This window comes from Periophthalmus magnuspinnatus, chromosome 18, assembly GCF_009829125.3.
Source record: "Periophthalmus magnuspinnatus isolate fPerMag1 chromosome 18, fPerMag1.2.pri, whole genome shotgun sequence".
NCBI lineage: Eukaryota > Metazoa > Chordata > Actinopteri > Gobiiformes > Gobiidae > Periophthalmus > Periophthalmus magnuspinnatus.
This window is the reverse complement of record NC_047143.1, coordinates 2,969,149-2,983,733: the sequence shown is the minus strand read 5'-3', so window position 1 is coordinate 2,983,733 and position 14,585 is coordinate 2,969,149. Positions and strand designations below refer to the sequence as shown.

At 37.5% G+C, this 14,585-nt stretch overlaps 1 protein-coding gene across 1 annotated transcript; it reads right to left on the bottom strand.

The window, feature by feature from the left end:
* Positions 1-10,597: 10,597 nt before the first annotated feature.
* LOC117386286 (E3 ubiquitin-protein ligase TRIM21-like) lies at positions 10,598-14,128 on the bottom strand. Its single transcript, XM_033983627.2, has 9 exons — positions 14,106-14,128; positions 13,522-13,759; positions 13,144-13,357; positions 12,486-12,581; positions 12,133-12,366; positions 11,810-11,957; positions 11,621-11,712; positions 11,362-11,484; positions 10,598-11,193 (listed from the first exon to the last, which is right to left on the bottom strand). The coding sequence occupies exons 1-9, from the start codon at positions 14,119-14,121 to the stop codon at positions 10,795-10,797; spliced, it is 1,560 nt and encodes a 519-aa protein (XP_033839518.1). The 5' UTR covers positions 14,122-14,128; the 3' UTR covers positions 10,598-10,794.
* Between the last annotated feature and the right edge of the window lie 457 nt (positions 14,129-14,585).

Sequence of the window (14,585 nt, the reverse complement as noted above, 5' to 3'; positions counted from 1 at the left end):
AAATGACGTTACGTGATCTGGACCAGCTTGGACTCTACAGGGGGACTCCGGACTACCACCATCCCACCGGAGTGAAGCCATCTGCGGGTACGCTCTCCCACGCCTGCCCCCTCTGCCTCCGCCTTCCCCCCACAGTCTATAAATAACGCGCTGTGGACGGTACCATATTAGCGCCGTCACGTCTGAAGAATAAGGAAATGAATCGGACTTTCGAGGATCCGTACCCGATTTTTTCGCGTGGATCTGAGGGAAAAGTGTCAGACGTAGAGGATAAGCAGCTCTTGAGGTCGAAATAAGTCCGATGTGAACTGTCTGCATCGAATTATAAACCCAAAGACTGTATAAAGAAGTGGGCTAGCGGTTATAGCGGCGAATTTGTAGTTCCCGAGTTCCCGATTTGGAATTCCGATCGTGGGTGTCATAGCAACCGAAGAGCCAATCCGGAGCGAGGCTGTTGAAGGTAACGCCCCTCCCCGCCCCTTTCTGTCCGCACTGCTGTTTTAGCAAGGAGCAGGCGCTTAGCAACGCTGTCAGTCAAACCTGTTGCTAACGCTAGCGGGATCGATCTCAGGGAAAGAAGACGCCCGATTCGTCTGTTATTAATGTTCGTATCTTTATTTACGCACACAAAAGTGAAATAAAAACACCAGGATCACGTAGAGCGGGTTAATACGAACATTTTAAGACCAAAATGTACAGAGAGAGGTGACGGTTTTTCAATAGAAAGTGAATTGAAGCCAGCGTTTTTTTGGTTGTTGTTGTGGAAAAACACTTATAAACTCATCATGGTGAATAATTAGGATGTTCTGAGTGCATAAGGTAAGTGAGGGATAACTCTGGACCACCGCAACCCGTTTAAAATGAACTAGCTCTGTTTAAAGCCCTATTACGGAGCATTTCACATCACAAAAAAAAATGGACTTAAACGTTTCTCGCCTTAACGCCAGACAAGACCCATGAAATTACATCTAAACATTTTCCCAGCTCTTGCGTTTTCGGGCCCGATTAGTGTTTAGACGGGAGACCACTGAGAATACCAGGTGCCACAGTGGTTCAGCTGGTGCAGTGGTCGCCCTATAACGGTTAGCTTACCGGTTCAGTCCAACCCCTTTCCGCTATAATAACCAGTTTAGCCGAAACGCACTTTTTAACCAAATATAACAGCTGGAATACGGCGAACGAAGGCTTATAATTAGAGAATATTTCAAGTTTATTACTTTTGAACCGGCGGAGGGACAATGTGGAACGCCTTGGAAGAGCTGGAGGACGTGTCTGGGGTGAGGGAAGTCTGGGAATCCCTGCTTAGACCTGCTAGAAAATGGACGGATATTTATGAGCATGAGAAATACTTTTGACGTGACGATTAAGATGATCAAAATTACTACTACAATTACTTTTTTTTTTATGTCCAATTAGTCACAAGGCGCCGGTCGACAACTGCAGCGCTACTCAGCCGCTGTAGAGGTCGCCCTATAACAGCGAGCTCGCCGGTTCATTCCAAACTCTTGAGCAATAAAAACCCATTTGTACTCAACGTCAAAAGAACATACTGGTCGAGGCGAAGTCTACGTGCAGGTATTTGGATTCAAGTTTAGATGAACAAAGACCAAAAGTCCCTCGAAAAGCAGAAGTACATCCTCACTCCTGATTGGACGAAAAGAAGTAGCCCCGTCATTACGCTCTGAGAAAATACTACGTAAAATAAACAGATTTTATCGTATTTCGCAGCCAAACAATACGCAATGTAAAGAGCGTTTAACTTGAATGGATGAATAAATAAGAATACATTAAAATCCTTTCAAAACCGTTTAAAATCAGCACTAAAAACCTGAAAAAAAATGACCTAGATGTTGCTTTAACTAATTATACCTTTGACTCAACGTATAATTAGTCCCTCTCGCTAATTAAAGGGACAATTCCTGGTTTGAAAGAGTGACTCATGGGTGAGTTCATCGTGATTCGTAGAGACGAGTGTCTGGGATCGTGTCATGCAGTTGTTTCCATACAGTTCTCACACCTCTGCGACTGTTTTGTTTTGTTTTGTTTTGTCGCGCTTGAAAATGCACCACCAGCAGATTCGAGTGTTTCAGATCGTGTCAGACAGTTTTGTTTCTGAAAATTCTTAGTAACAATGTGTCTGATTTTGACGGGACTTTCGGATCTTTCACTGGAGTTCGATTCTTTTGGAGAGCCGTTCGAAAGACTGGCTCTTTTACTATTTATTTAAACAACAGAAGCCAATGTGCAAACTCGTTTTATCTACAAACTAATCACACAGAGGGTTTTTTACCGATTGGAATGATACGGAATTAAAATAAAACGTTGCACTACAAAAATAAAATAAAAATCGCTCGCTGGTGTTGCCTGTAAATACGCATAAAAATGAGAAAAAAAATGATCCGGTTCTTTCAAAAACTGAGATCCTGAGTTGCAAATGTTCACGTGAAGGAAACTCAAAAGAACCGACTCCGATTGGCTCACGAACGCCACATCGCTAGAGCCTGATTGGACACGAAAAAGTGACCCAATCAGGGTCAAATTTATCTATTTATTATTATTATTATTATTTTATTTTTACAACATTTTTTTCTTTATTTCTTTCTTTATTTTTATTTATTTATTTATTTATTATTTATTTATTTTTTTATTCATTTATTTATTTATTTTTTATTTTTTTATTTGTATTCATTTATTTATTTTTATTTATTTATTTTTTATTTTTTTATTTGTATTCATTTATTTATTTTTATTTATTTATTTTTTATTCATTTTTTTATTTTGTATTCATTTATTTATTTGTATTTATTTATTTATTGTCATTATTATTATTTTTCTGGGCACTATTTAGAGGTAAATTTAAAAAAAATCGCTCACTGGTGTTGCCAGTAAATACGCATAAAAATGAGAAAGAAAACGATCCGGTTCTTTCAAAAACTGAGGTCCTGAGTTGCAAACGTTCACGTGAAGGAAACTCAAAAGAACCGACTCCGATTGGCTCACGAACGCCGCATCGCTAGAGCCTGATTGGACACGAAAAAGTGACCCAATCGGTTGAGAAAATGTTACGTAAAATGAGCAGAAGTCTCAGGGTGTGTCCAAATCACCGCACTATTGCCACATTTGAGATGACGCAACATCAAAAAATTCTAAAGTCCATTATTATTTCAAACAGATGTGTTGTTAAAATGCTGATTTTTGTTGGAATATATCGGGATTTAGGGTCAAGTCGCAATAGAAATGATCAGATTCAACATTTGTGAATTGACTTTTTGGATACGCCAACAAAAAGTACAAGTAATCAATGAGGAAAACTGGCTCTTGTGCCGTTGTAATCGTGAAAGAAGAGATCGCAAACCAGGTAGAGAGTTGAAAGAAGTTTATCTGATCAGATGAGTGAAGTTACGTTATGTTTCAAGGGAGTTTTTCCAGTACTTATAGTCCAAAAACGGTACTACTACTACAATCTATAGAAGGACTTAACTCATTTTACATGTCCGTACAAGGTTTTAAATGGACTTTTAGAGTACAACAAATAAAACAAAAATGCTTTTAGCGCCTGTCTGAGAGAATGACATCAGCACATTGTCTGAAAAGAGTCTGAAAATCATCAATTCCATAGTTCAGACACACACACAAAAAAAGGACAGTACAAAACATAACAGGATTTGACAAGAGATTGAAACATGTAAAGGAGACAAAGAAACAGACAAGAAAATGACAAACCTGGTACAAAACAGCCTGGTACATTGAGCTAATGTTTTATTGCTGAGCAGGTAAAATGAATGAATGAGTGAGTTTATTTATTATTATTATTATTATTATTATTATTATTATTATTATTATTATTATTATTATTATTATTATTATTATTATTATTATTTTATTTTTACAACATTTTTTCTTTATTTCTTTATTTATTTATTTGTATTTATTTTTGTTTTTTTATTCATTTATTTATTTATTTGTATTTATCTATTTATTATTATTATTATTATTTGATTTTTACAACATTTTTTCTTTATTTCTTTCTTTATTTATTTATTTTTATTTATTTTTGTTTTTTTATTCATTTATTTATTTATTTGTGTTTATCTATTTATTATTATTATTATTATTATTATTATTATTATTATTATTATTATTATTATTATTATTTTATTTTTACAACATTTTTTCTTTATTTATTTCTTTATTTTTATTTTTTAATGTATTTATTATTATTTTTATTTTTTTATTCATTTATTTTTTTATTTTTTTATTTTTTTATTTGTATTCATTTATTTATTTTTATTTATTTATTTTTTAAAATTTTGTATTCATTTATTTATTTGTATTTATTTATTTATTATCATTATTATTATTTTTCTGGGCACTATTTAGAGGTAACGCCATTTTTCGTAGTGTCCGAATGTCCAGTTGGTGAGAAAATAGTGCGCTCAAAATCTCTCACAATGCACCTGTGAAAGTAGTGGTCACTCCGCTGGTCAATATGGACCACAATGCATTGCGAGAGATGGAAAAACAACAGCTCGGCGACAGGTCTTTAACTGAACGCCGGTTTACCTCACTGTTGATCCTGATCCTGAATAAATTAGCCTTAAATAAACCGTCGCCGTGTAAAGTCGTTAGCGTTTAGCATCTTTTACCGCACGCTGAATGAAGTAAACTTGATCAGAATCTTGAAAAATCACCTTTCAACCCTTTAAGATCAAGTTGGATTGTGTTGAACTGGTGTAATTTGATGATGAACAATGGAATAATACAACACACAAAAGTCCTGTGAGACATACAAGTAGAATTACATAACTACTGCTGAGAATATGGAGTTGATAATAGTTTATTTAGTCAGATCCAATTACAGGGGTTGGGTAATTACTTTACTGGACTCAAACCGGATGTTTACCCGTCGTTAAATTAAAAGTGATGAGTTACTACAGCACATGCCACCGTGACTCATTTTAATAATTAACATAAATTATTGTCATCAAAACATTGCAGTAGTTGTTTAAATTTGTTGAGCTGGTTGTGATTTTCTGCTACTCCATCGCAGCGGAAGTAAAACAGGAAGGAAAAAAAAGGTGCGGCAAGTTACTATTTTCACTAAAGCTGCACTGTGGAACTCTTCTGGTGGCGAGACAGCAACCTGCTTGTCTCCGTATGTTCCACACTATGGTATTAACGAGACTGTACCTGATTTTTTCTCATGTATTTGAGCGAAATGTGTCCCAGATCAGTGTGTAGATGCAAAAACAATCGAACTCAGACAAGATAGAAACAAAGAGGAGCAGTCGCCTCCAGTGTCTCTAAAACCTTCAAATCAGGATGGAAATCTAAACTAATAAAGGACTCAGACTTGAACTTTAACAGACACATCAAATCAGTAACATCTGCAGCTTTTTACATCTAAAAACATGTCAAAAAACAAAGGTAAACTGGGACTAAACCAGGATGAAACCAGGACTAAACCAGGACTAAACATGGGGAGTCAGTGTTTCAGTTTTCTGCAGTTTAAACCTGAAGATGTGACTCAGACCTCGACTTTGACAATGTTTAAATCCAGACTCCAAACGTTTCTGTTTATCTGTGCATGTGACTCAAAGAGCTTATCGTGATTATTTATTATTTATTTTGATTTGTTGTATTGTGATTTGAATGTCTTTCTTATTTTTTGTACCAATTGCACTTCACAAATAAAGTTACGTCGCCTTGTATAAGTAGCTCTTGATGTTTAATAAGCCCAATGTGCACTGTCTGCATCTAAATAGAAAGCATTTTATTTATTTATTTATGCATTTATGTATTTATGTATTTATTCATGTATTTATTTATTCATGTATTTATTTATTTATTTATTTATTCATGTATTTATTTATTTATTTATTTATTCATGTATTTATTTATTTATTCATTTATTCATGTATTTATTTATTTATTTATTTATTCATGTATTTATTTATTTATTTATTAATGTATTTATTTATTTATTTATTCATGTATTTATTTATTTATTTATTTATTCATGTATTTATTTATTTATTTATTCATGTATTTATTTATTTATTCATTTATTCATGTATTTATTCATTTATTCATGTATTTATTTATTTATTTATTTATTCATGTATTTATTTATTTATTTATTCATGTATTTATTTATTTATTTATTCATGTATTTATTTATTCATTTATTCATGTATTTATTTATTTATTTATTCATGTATTTATTTATTTATTCATGTATTTATTTATTTATTTATTCATGTATTTATTTATTTATTTATTTATTCATGTATTTATTTATTTATTTATTCATGTATTTATTTATTTATTTATTCATGTATTTATTTATTTATTCATGTATTTATTTATTTATTCATTTATTCATGTATTTATTTATTTATTCATGTATTTATTTATTTATTTATTCATGTATTTATTTATTTATTCATTTATTCATGTATTTATTTATTTATTTATTCATGTATTTATTTATTTATTCATTTATTTATTTATTTATTTATTCATGTATTTATTTATTTATTTATTTATTCATGTATGTATTTATTTATTTATTTATTCATGTATTTATTTATTTATTTATTCATTCATGTATTTATTTATTTATTCATTCATGTATTTATTTATTTATTTATTCATGTATTTATGTATTTTTTTATGTTTTATTTCTTCTCTTCTATGCTAATGTCAAAGAGGCCTCCAGTTGTAAAATCTGTCCACAGCCTGGTTCTCCTTCACCTTGTGACAGACTGGATTGTTCTCATGGATGGATTTAAGGACACTGATGAATTGACAGACTGTGTGACGGACTTTCTCTGTACACAGAACGTCCTTGCAAAGAAAAACCATCCACTGCTTCACTAAGAACAAGCTCTGGATCACAAGGGAAAACAAGTCACTTCTTAATCAAAAAAGGAGGCCTTTAAAAGCAGGAACAAGGCCAGGGTAAAACATGTCCAAAAACTGCTTAAAACGAGCAAAACATCAGAGAAGTGCGGCAGGGAGTCTCTAACGTTACACAAGAGTCTCTAACGTTACACAAGAGAAGGAAGTGTGTGACCATAGATGGAGATGAGGAAACAGCCGGTGCGTTCGACAGGTTTATCCACAGGTTTGACACAGGAGCCTGTTCTACTTCCTACTCTCCCTTTACCGCAGCAGCTTTGACATCTCCTCTTTCATTAACCTCTCCACCTCCATCATCATCAGAGACTCCACCCTCAAATTCTCCACTCGCATCATCGATCAGTCCTCCTCCTCCTCCTCCTCCTCCTCCTCCTCCTCCTCCTCCTCCTCTGTCCAGGTCATTGTCTCCAGGTTCCTCCACTAAAAGTCCTGCTCCAGAGACGTCTGATCTCAGTGTCTGAACCAGCTGCACTGATGGGACTGAGGAATCTGAGAAAGCTGCTGGTCCAAAGAACGTTCTGGTCAACTCTGTGCTGCTGCAGAAGCTCTTTAACCCGAGTCTTCAGTAACAGGGTCTCTACTCTGTGGGAAAAGTCCTGTGTAGTACCTGTACCTAAAGTAAGACGCCCAGCTCAACCAAATAATTATAGACCAGTAGTTCTCACCTGTCATACTATGAAAACATTTGAAAGGTTAAGATCTCAAACTAAACATGCCCATCACCTGGATCAACCACATCATTATGTCAGTGTTGTGTTTTTGGATTTTTCAAGAACGTTCAGCGTCAGAGCAGCTGTTCTTCGTGAAAAACCGGAGTCTGGGGGTGGACTGATCCTTCATGAGGTGGATCTGTGACAGGTGGACCTCAGTATGTCGGGCTGGAGAACTGTCCTCAAGGCGTTGGGGAAGATATCCTCCTGAGACCCGAGCTTTAATCAAATAAAAAAAAAAAAAAAAAAAAAAAAAAAAAAAAAAAAATAAAATAATTAAATAAAAATAATTAAATAAAAAAAATAAAAAAAAAATATTCTAAACTCTTAGAAATATTCAAAATTGAACATGTTCTTGTTGCTGTTCTTCTAAAAATTTGCACTGTGGCCTAAACAATCCAAAATGTGTTGTCCACAGATGAGGACACCGGGTCTCAGGAGGATATTGAAGTAGTGTCCACTTATAAATACCAGGAGGTGCATCTGGACGACAGAAATACACATGTACTTTAAAGGACAGGCCAAAGCCGGGTGTACTTTCTAAAAAAGCTGAGGTCTTTTCATGTAAACGGTGAACTGCATGTGTTTCATCAGGAGGTCATGGCTAACTCTGTTCTTTATGCTGCAGTCTGTTGGGGGAGGGGGTCAGTTCAGAGAGCGTGGTCGAGGCAGTGGAGAAACAGACCCTCAAAATAAAGATAAGATGGACGGTATAATGAACGACAGAACTCCGCTTCATGGAGCAGTTTGAGAGTGAGATCAGCTGCAGGACACGACGTTTTAAGACTGAACAATCAGGAGGTGCATTTGATTTAACGTCTTGGACCTTCCCTGGGGGTGTGACGCTAACTGTAGGTACGGTCTGTCTGAGAATTTATTCAACACAATCCGACCACACAAAAAAAAACAAAAAAAACACAACAGATGAGATGATTTTTCCTGTTAAACGCATTCAGTTAGTCACGCTCACCTTTTTGTCCCAAACAGCTGCTGAACATTCTGCCATACACATACAGGCAAAGCACCCCCAGCATGATGTCACTGCAAACTATCAATCACCGGATGATCAGCAAGTGCACTGTTAGCATTTGTTACTCTCTCTTGTTACTTTTTGAGGTATTTTTAACATGTGTAATTAAATAAATGAAAGATAAATGCGTTTAAAGCCGTACTGTGGAACACTCCTGGCTTTAAAACATTATAAGCTTCATTTCACTTGTTATTTACTGTTTATTTATCTCCGTGGAGGACGTCAGGAGACAGACACTCAACCAGATCTTTATCTTTAACTAATTCAAGCTGTAGTAATGATAAAACGCACACAAAATAATAAAATAAACACAGAGGTAAAAGTCTGCGCTCAGAAATCGTCGAGTTTTCAAAAAGAATTTCCGCAGAGAAACACAAATCAGAGACTCATCCCAAGTGTGAGGCTCGTTCTGCTTCCTGATTGGATAATTGTCTCAAACCAAAACACAAATTACAACACAAACATTTTATAATAATAAGATTAAATCAGCCGTACAGTCGTGATCAGTAAAACCTGTATTTGATTTGAACCTGTTGGAATTGGAATTTCAAATCTAAAAAATAACACATACAGTTTTTTATTTTTATTTATTTTAACGTATTTTCCATATTTGTTTGTATTAGTAGGACGTTGAGCTCTTACCTGTCTGCTGCTCGTGTGCGTCCGTCCTCACACGTCTCTGCTCCGTGTCCCTCTCTGTCTCACATCGGTCCATCTGTCTCATCCGACCCCGCTGCTTCCCTCCAAACACACAAATGCTGAGTGTCCAACATATGTTATCGTATTTAAAGGGCCAGTACCTGATTTTTTTCTTTTTGTATAAGCAGCTCTTGAGGTCAAAATAAGTGCACCGCGTCTGTCTGCATCTAATTACGCGCGTTAGCATGCTAGTTGTTGTCGTCGAAACCCTGCCTCGGTCTCTGAGAGTGTGAAAAGTGCTTATAAACTCATCGGGGTGAATAGATACGATGCTCTGAATGCAAAAATAAATCAGTGAGGAGCAACTGCAGAGTTTTGAGGTTCTGTCCAAGCTTAAAAATGTAATTAAGGTGAAAATTAATGATTGTGTTGTTGTAGTTGTGTCGTTCTTATGTTTTCAGTCTGATGTTGTTCAGATAAAAACAAAAACAACTGGACAAAGTGATGAGAGTCAGAATGTGTCAAATGTGAATCACAAACAGCTGAACCAGGAGGGGCCCCAGAGACACATTCAGCTTAGGGCCCCCTGAAAGCTGGAACCGGCCCTGGTCAGATCTGCGTAAAGGAGAGACTGCATGTTTTTTATTTTGTTTTTATCAATAGAAACATCTGCAAATTAATAAATGCAACACACTGTAGAACTTTTCAGGTGTAGCAATATCTCCACCGAGACAAGAAAACAAAAAAAACATAAAATATATTAAAGATAAGTTAGTCGCTTAAAAGTCATTAAACTAAAATCCTGAAAAGAATCATATCGTGATGGTTATGGCTCAGTGTGAGTGTTTAAAGAGGCGGTACTGTGTTTTTTTGAAGCTTTATAATGTCATTCCCTCATCAAAAACGAGCCAAAGGTTTTAAAGGTCACCCGCACATGTTTGAGTAATCTAGCAATCTCTCCCAGTCCCCAGTCGAACCCTCCCTTCAGTTCAGTGTTCGAGGCTCCACCCACAACACATGGCCCCGCCCCCTGCTCCTCCCTCCTTTCACAGAACAGAGAGAAACAGTGAGTGTCAAAAAACAAACTGATATTAATTCAACTTTGTAAATGTGATGATGAAATAAAAGGTAAGATGGTGATGTAAATCTGTTTTAGCTGTTAATAGAAGTGTATTGACCCTTTTTGAAATAAAACTGATGGAGCTGATTTCATTTTAAACTTGTTTTATTGTGAATTCACAATATTTAAATCAAAGTCCGACCTGGTGCAGGTCACTAACATCAAATACTCGAGTATAAAAACATAAAAGAGTCAAATTATAGCAGCTTAACAAAGTCTTTAACACATCAGGTCCATGTAAGTTTGGTCCTGTAACATTTGGACTCATTGACACATAGTAATACTAAGGAAAGGTTTGGTCTAAACTACAGATACAACTTAAATAGTGTTTTTCATTTGAATGTGATATACTGTGCGGCCCGAGGACACAGTCAGACAGTGGTCCTCATGATCAGGTCTTTTGGGGCGTCTCTCGTGCTCTTCACCACGGGGCAGATGACCAGAGGGGGCGTCTTCCCGTTGTCCTGCACACATGGGTTAAAGTACGGGACCACGGCTCCGCTGAAGTCGCAGTCTGTGAAACTGTAGATGAGTTTTTTGAGCTCTGCGTCGTAGAAGGACACGCAGCGCTGTTCATAGTCCACGTACACGCCCACTCTCTGTGGGGGCGGGGTCAGAGGCAGGGGGAGGGAGGGGCTAGTGCACGCGCCCAGACTGCCCCTTCGACGACAGATCGACCAGAAACCGGCGTCCGGACGCACGACGATAGTGCCTTTCCTCTGCACGGACTCCTGAGCCACGCCCACGTCCCAGTCGGTCTTATCTCCAACCTGCAACATAACACGAGACAGCTTTGTTACACACTGGGATGCTAACGTGCACTTCCTGATTCTCTTAGTGGATTCATCATCACAGTCCTAACTAAAGGTTGTATTCTCTTGTTTAGAAGAACACATTTGTAGATGAACATAATCCATAGAACATAGAGCTGTCCTCACCTGGACCTCCCAGTACTGTCGCCCAGAGGAGAAGTTCTCTTTGCCCAGGACACAGACGCACGAGTCGAAGCGTTTGTCGTTGTCGGTCACTGGGAGCTTCTTCTTCTGACTGCAGAGGCTCACCTGAGGAGCACAGATACAGGTGAGATCACAAATACACATCAGACAAGTCCCTATGGACGTTATATTAAAGCTCATGATCCATTGGAATCATTTTATTAGTGTTACTCTATAAAATGTACAGATATTATAAATGTACCTGTTTGCCGTCAGCAGAGATCTCTAGCCATCCTGAAGCGGTGTCTGGGTCGTAGGTCACGTCCAGAGCGTACTGACTCAGCTTCTCCACTTCTGTAAAGATAAAAACACTAAATGTTAATGTTCATTTTCAAACCTTTAATTGGACGTCTGGTGTTTATGAATAAAACAAACTGCACAGATTACACACCTTCTTCCAGCAGTTTGTCGCTGACTTTCTGGCAGATTTCCATCATTTCCGTCACACCATCTCTGATCGCTCCTGTGCCGCTGTCTGGATACACTTTGACTTGAGTCCAGTCTTGTGTCAGAGGTAGTTTATTCACTGAAGGAAAAGTCTGAAAAAAAAAAAGAAACAGTTACTATCAAGGGTTTAGGTGTACAGTTTATTTGATCTTGTTTGGTTTGAGTTTTCAGTTTTCTTCTGAGGACAAGTGGAAGAATTCTTCTTTCAAGTGTCCAGTCAGTTTGGAAATAAACGCAGGAATAAAACATAAGATTGGACTTAAGTACCTGTAACATCTCCAGGGGGTTCTGGGTAGCCTGCAGGTTGACTATTTCGATGCCTCTGGTCTGCAGGGCCTTCAACTCTGCTTGCAGGTGGTTGATCATTTGGTTGGCTTTTTCCTCCACCTCCTCCTGTCTCCTCTGCAGCTCCTCCACCACAGTGCTCTGCTGTCTCTCCACTGCACTGATCAGCATGGTGCACACCTCCACACTCTGCTGGATCTGCCTCTCCATCACTTTCTGAAACAAAAGCAAATTTAAAAACTAAATTAGATTCAATTAGAGGCTGCACCTGGTCATTTTTCCAGTGAATTGAGCTCGTCTTTATAGGAGTGTTATCATCAAAAATCCAGACTTACTTTGCTCTGGTCCACGGCCTGTTGAATCTCCTCTGTTTTGTGAATTCTTTCTTGCATCATCTTTTTAATCTGGGCTTTAGTTTCTTTTAGTGAAACCTGGAAAACAACACCACATTTTAAATGATAAACTTAGAGAGAGTTACATAAGGTTCACTATCTTGTCAGTTTCAAAGTTAAAGTCAGGTGACATGAGGAATGTTCTAACTGTACATTGTTTTGACACACAAATATTTAATAAACGATAATTATATGACATGAGTTTAGAGTTCAGACGAGATGCTATTAGAAGGTATATGAGAGTTCATTCACACTTAAAGGCTATAAATAACCTTCACAGGAATTTATTAGGTCTTAAAAATAGAAATACGCTGCTATTCTTGGTTCTGTCTAGTTTAAAAAGTCCCTCATTTTTGTCTTTCCCTGGCAAATCTAGAGCCTGAAAGTCCTTCTTCATTCACTCCTCACTTGATGGTGGTAGGACACAGCTGCCCTGGGACAGACTGACAGAAACGAGGCTGCTAATCTGCACCATCGGCCCCTCTCAGCACCACCACACTCACACCACATTCATACTGCTAAATGGTAACGTCATCTATGGTTGGCCAATATTACAAATGTTCACTTTAGTGTGTTCCTTCTAAATTTGTCCAGACCTTACCTTGACTTTCTTGCAGGCTCGGTCTATGGGCACTGTCGGATGGTTCCTGTGGTCTCTGGCGGTGCAGCTGGAGCACACTGGCGTCTGGTCTTTCTTGCAGAACATCTCCAGAGGTTTGTTGTGTCTTCTGCAGAGGTGAGAGGTGGAGAAGGTGGCGGGGTCGGTGAGTCCGAAAGTGCTCGGATCATTGTCCTGTCCGGGATTAGACAGGGACCTGGAAGTGCAGAAGACGACATTTTATTGACCGGTTTAAAGGGCCAATATTACACTATTTTATGATCTATGTTATCATGTTGTTTCCTCATCACAAATACATCTGAAGAATCGTCTCTTCTCAGATTAACCTCTTAAAATGCTCAACAACACAATGCGACGTACGTTTCAAAATGCTGGATGATTTCTTTGAAGCCGTGGTTGATGCGTAGCTCCGGGCGGCTGCTGAAGGTCTCTTTGCAAAGGGGGCACTCGGGGCGGGACTTGGTCTCCCAGTAGCCCTCAATGCAGTCCAGGCAGAAGTTATGACCGCACGGAGTGGACACGGGGTCCCGGTAAATGTCCAGACAGATGCAGCATTTAAACTGCTCCTCGAACCACAGTGAGTTCACACTGACCGACACTGCAGAACAAGACACGAGATGAGACAAAGACCAAATGAACCTATTCTATCTTCAAATAGATTTATTCACTTTTCAAGCTTACAGGACGGTTTGCAATTAATTTTAGGAATAACAATTAAAATAAAGCATGTTTTAATGTTTTAAAGTTTCAAAATCTATCTTTTTTCTTGCTTTTTCAGATCATGAGAATCAGAATCTGTGCAGTTCAGAAAAGCTGCAGCCAAATTGTGAAAATGTACAAAATGTCAAAAGCAAAAAATAAAAAATATCACACTAAATATTTCCTTTATGAGAATTTGCTAATTAAATCCACGTCCAGGCTGCAGTAAGAGCTTTGGATCTTACCTGGCTGAGTCGACATTTTGGCAGGTTTCTTCAGAATAACGGCAGTGAAGTCGTGCTCTGGGTTTTATACACACCTGTCCCTCCTCCTCACGTGAGTCACATTCACACTCACTGTTGTCTAGACTCAGCTCCGCCTTCGGGTATTTCAGATCTTGCTTCACGCTGATTGAACACGGGTCCAGTTTTGCAATAATGAAGTAATAGTTATGATTAATATCAGAATGAATGCAACACACACTGATGGGAAGAGTGTGATTTCAGGACTAATCTTTTTTCCGGAAGTAATAATAAGAAATAATTCCCTCAGTACAATGCACTCTGTTCTTAGATTATATTTTATGATAAGATGATTTCCAAATATACTAGACGATATTGGTTCAAAAGTATCAGTCAAAACACAGGAAACGCTAACGGCAAACGTCATTTTTTAATCTTGCACAAAGTTACATCAACACAATCCAACACTAGGAAGGATTATAC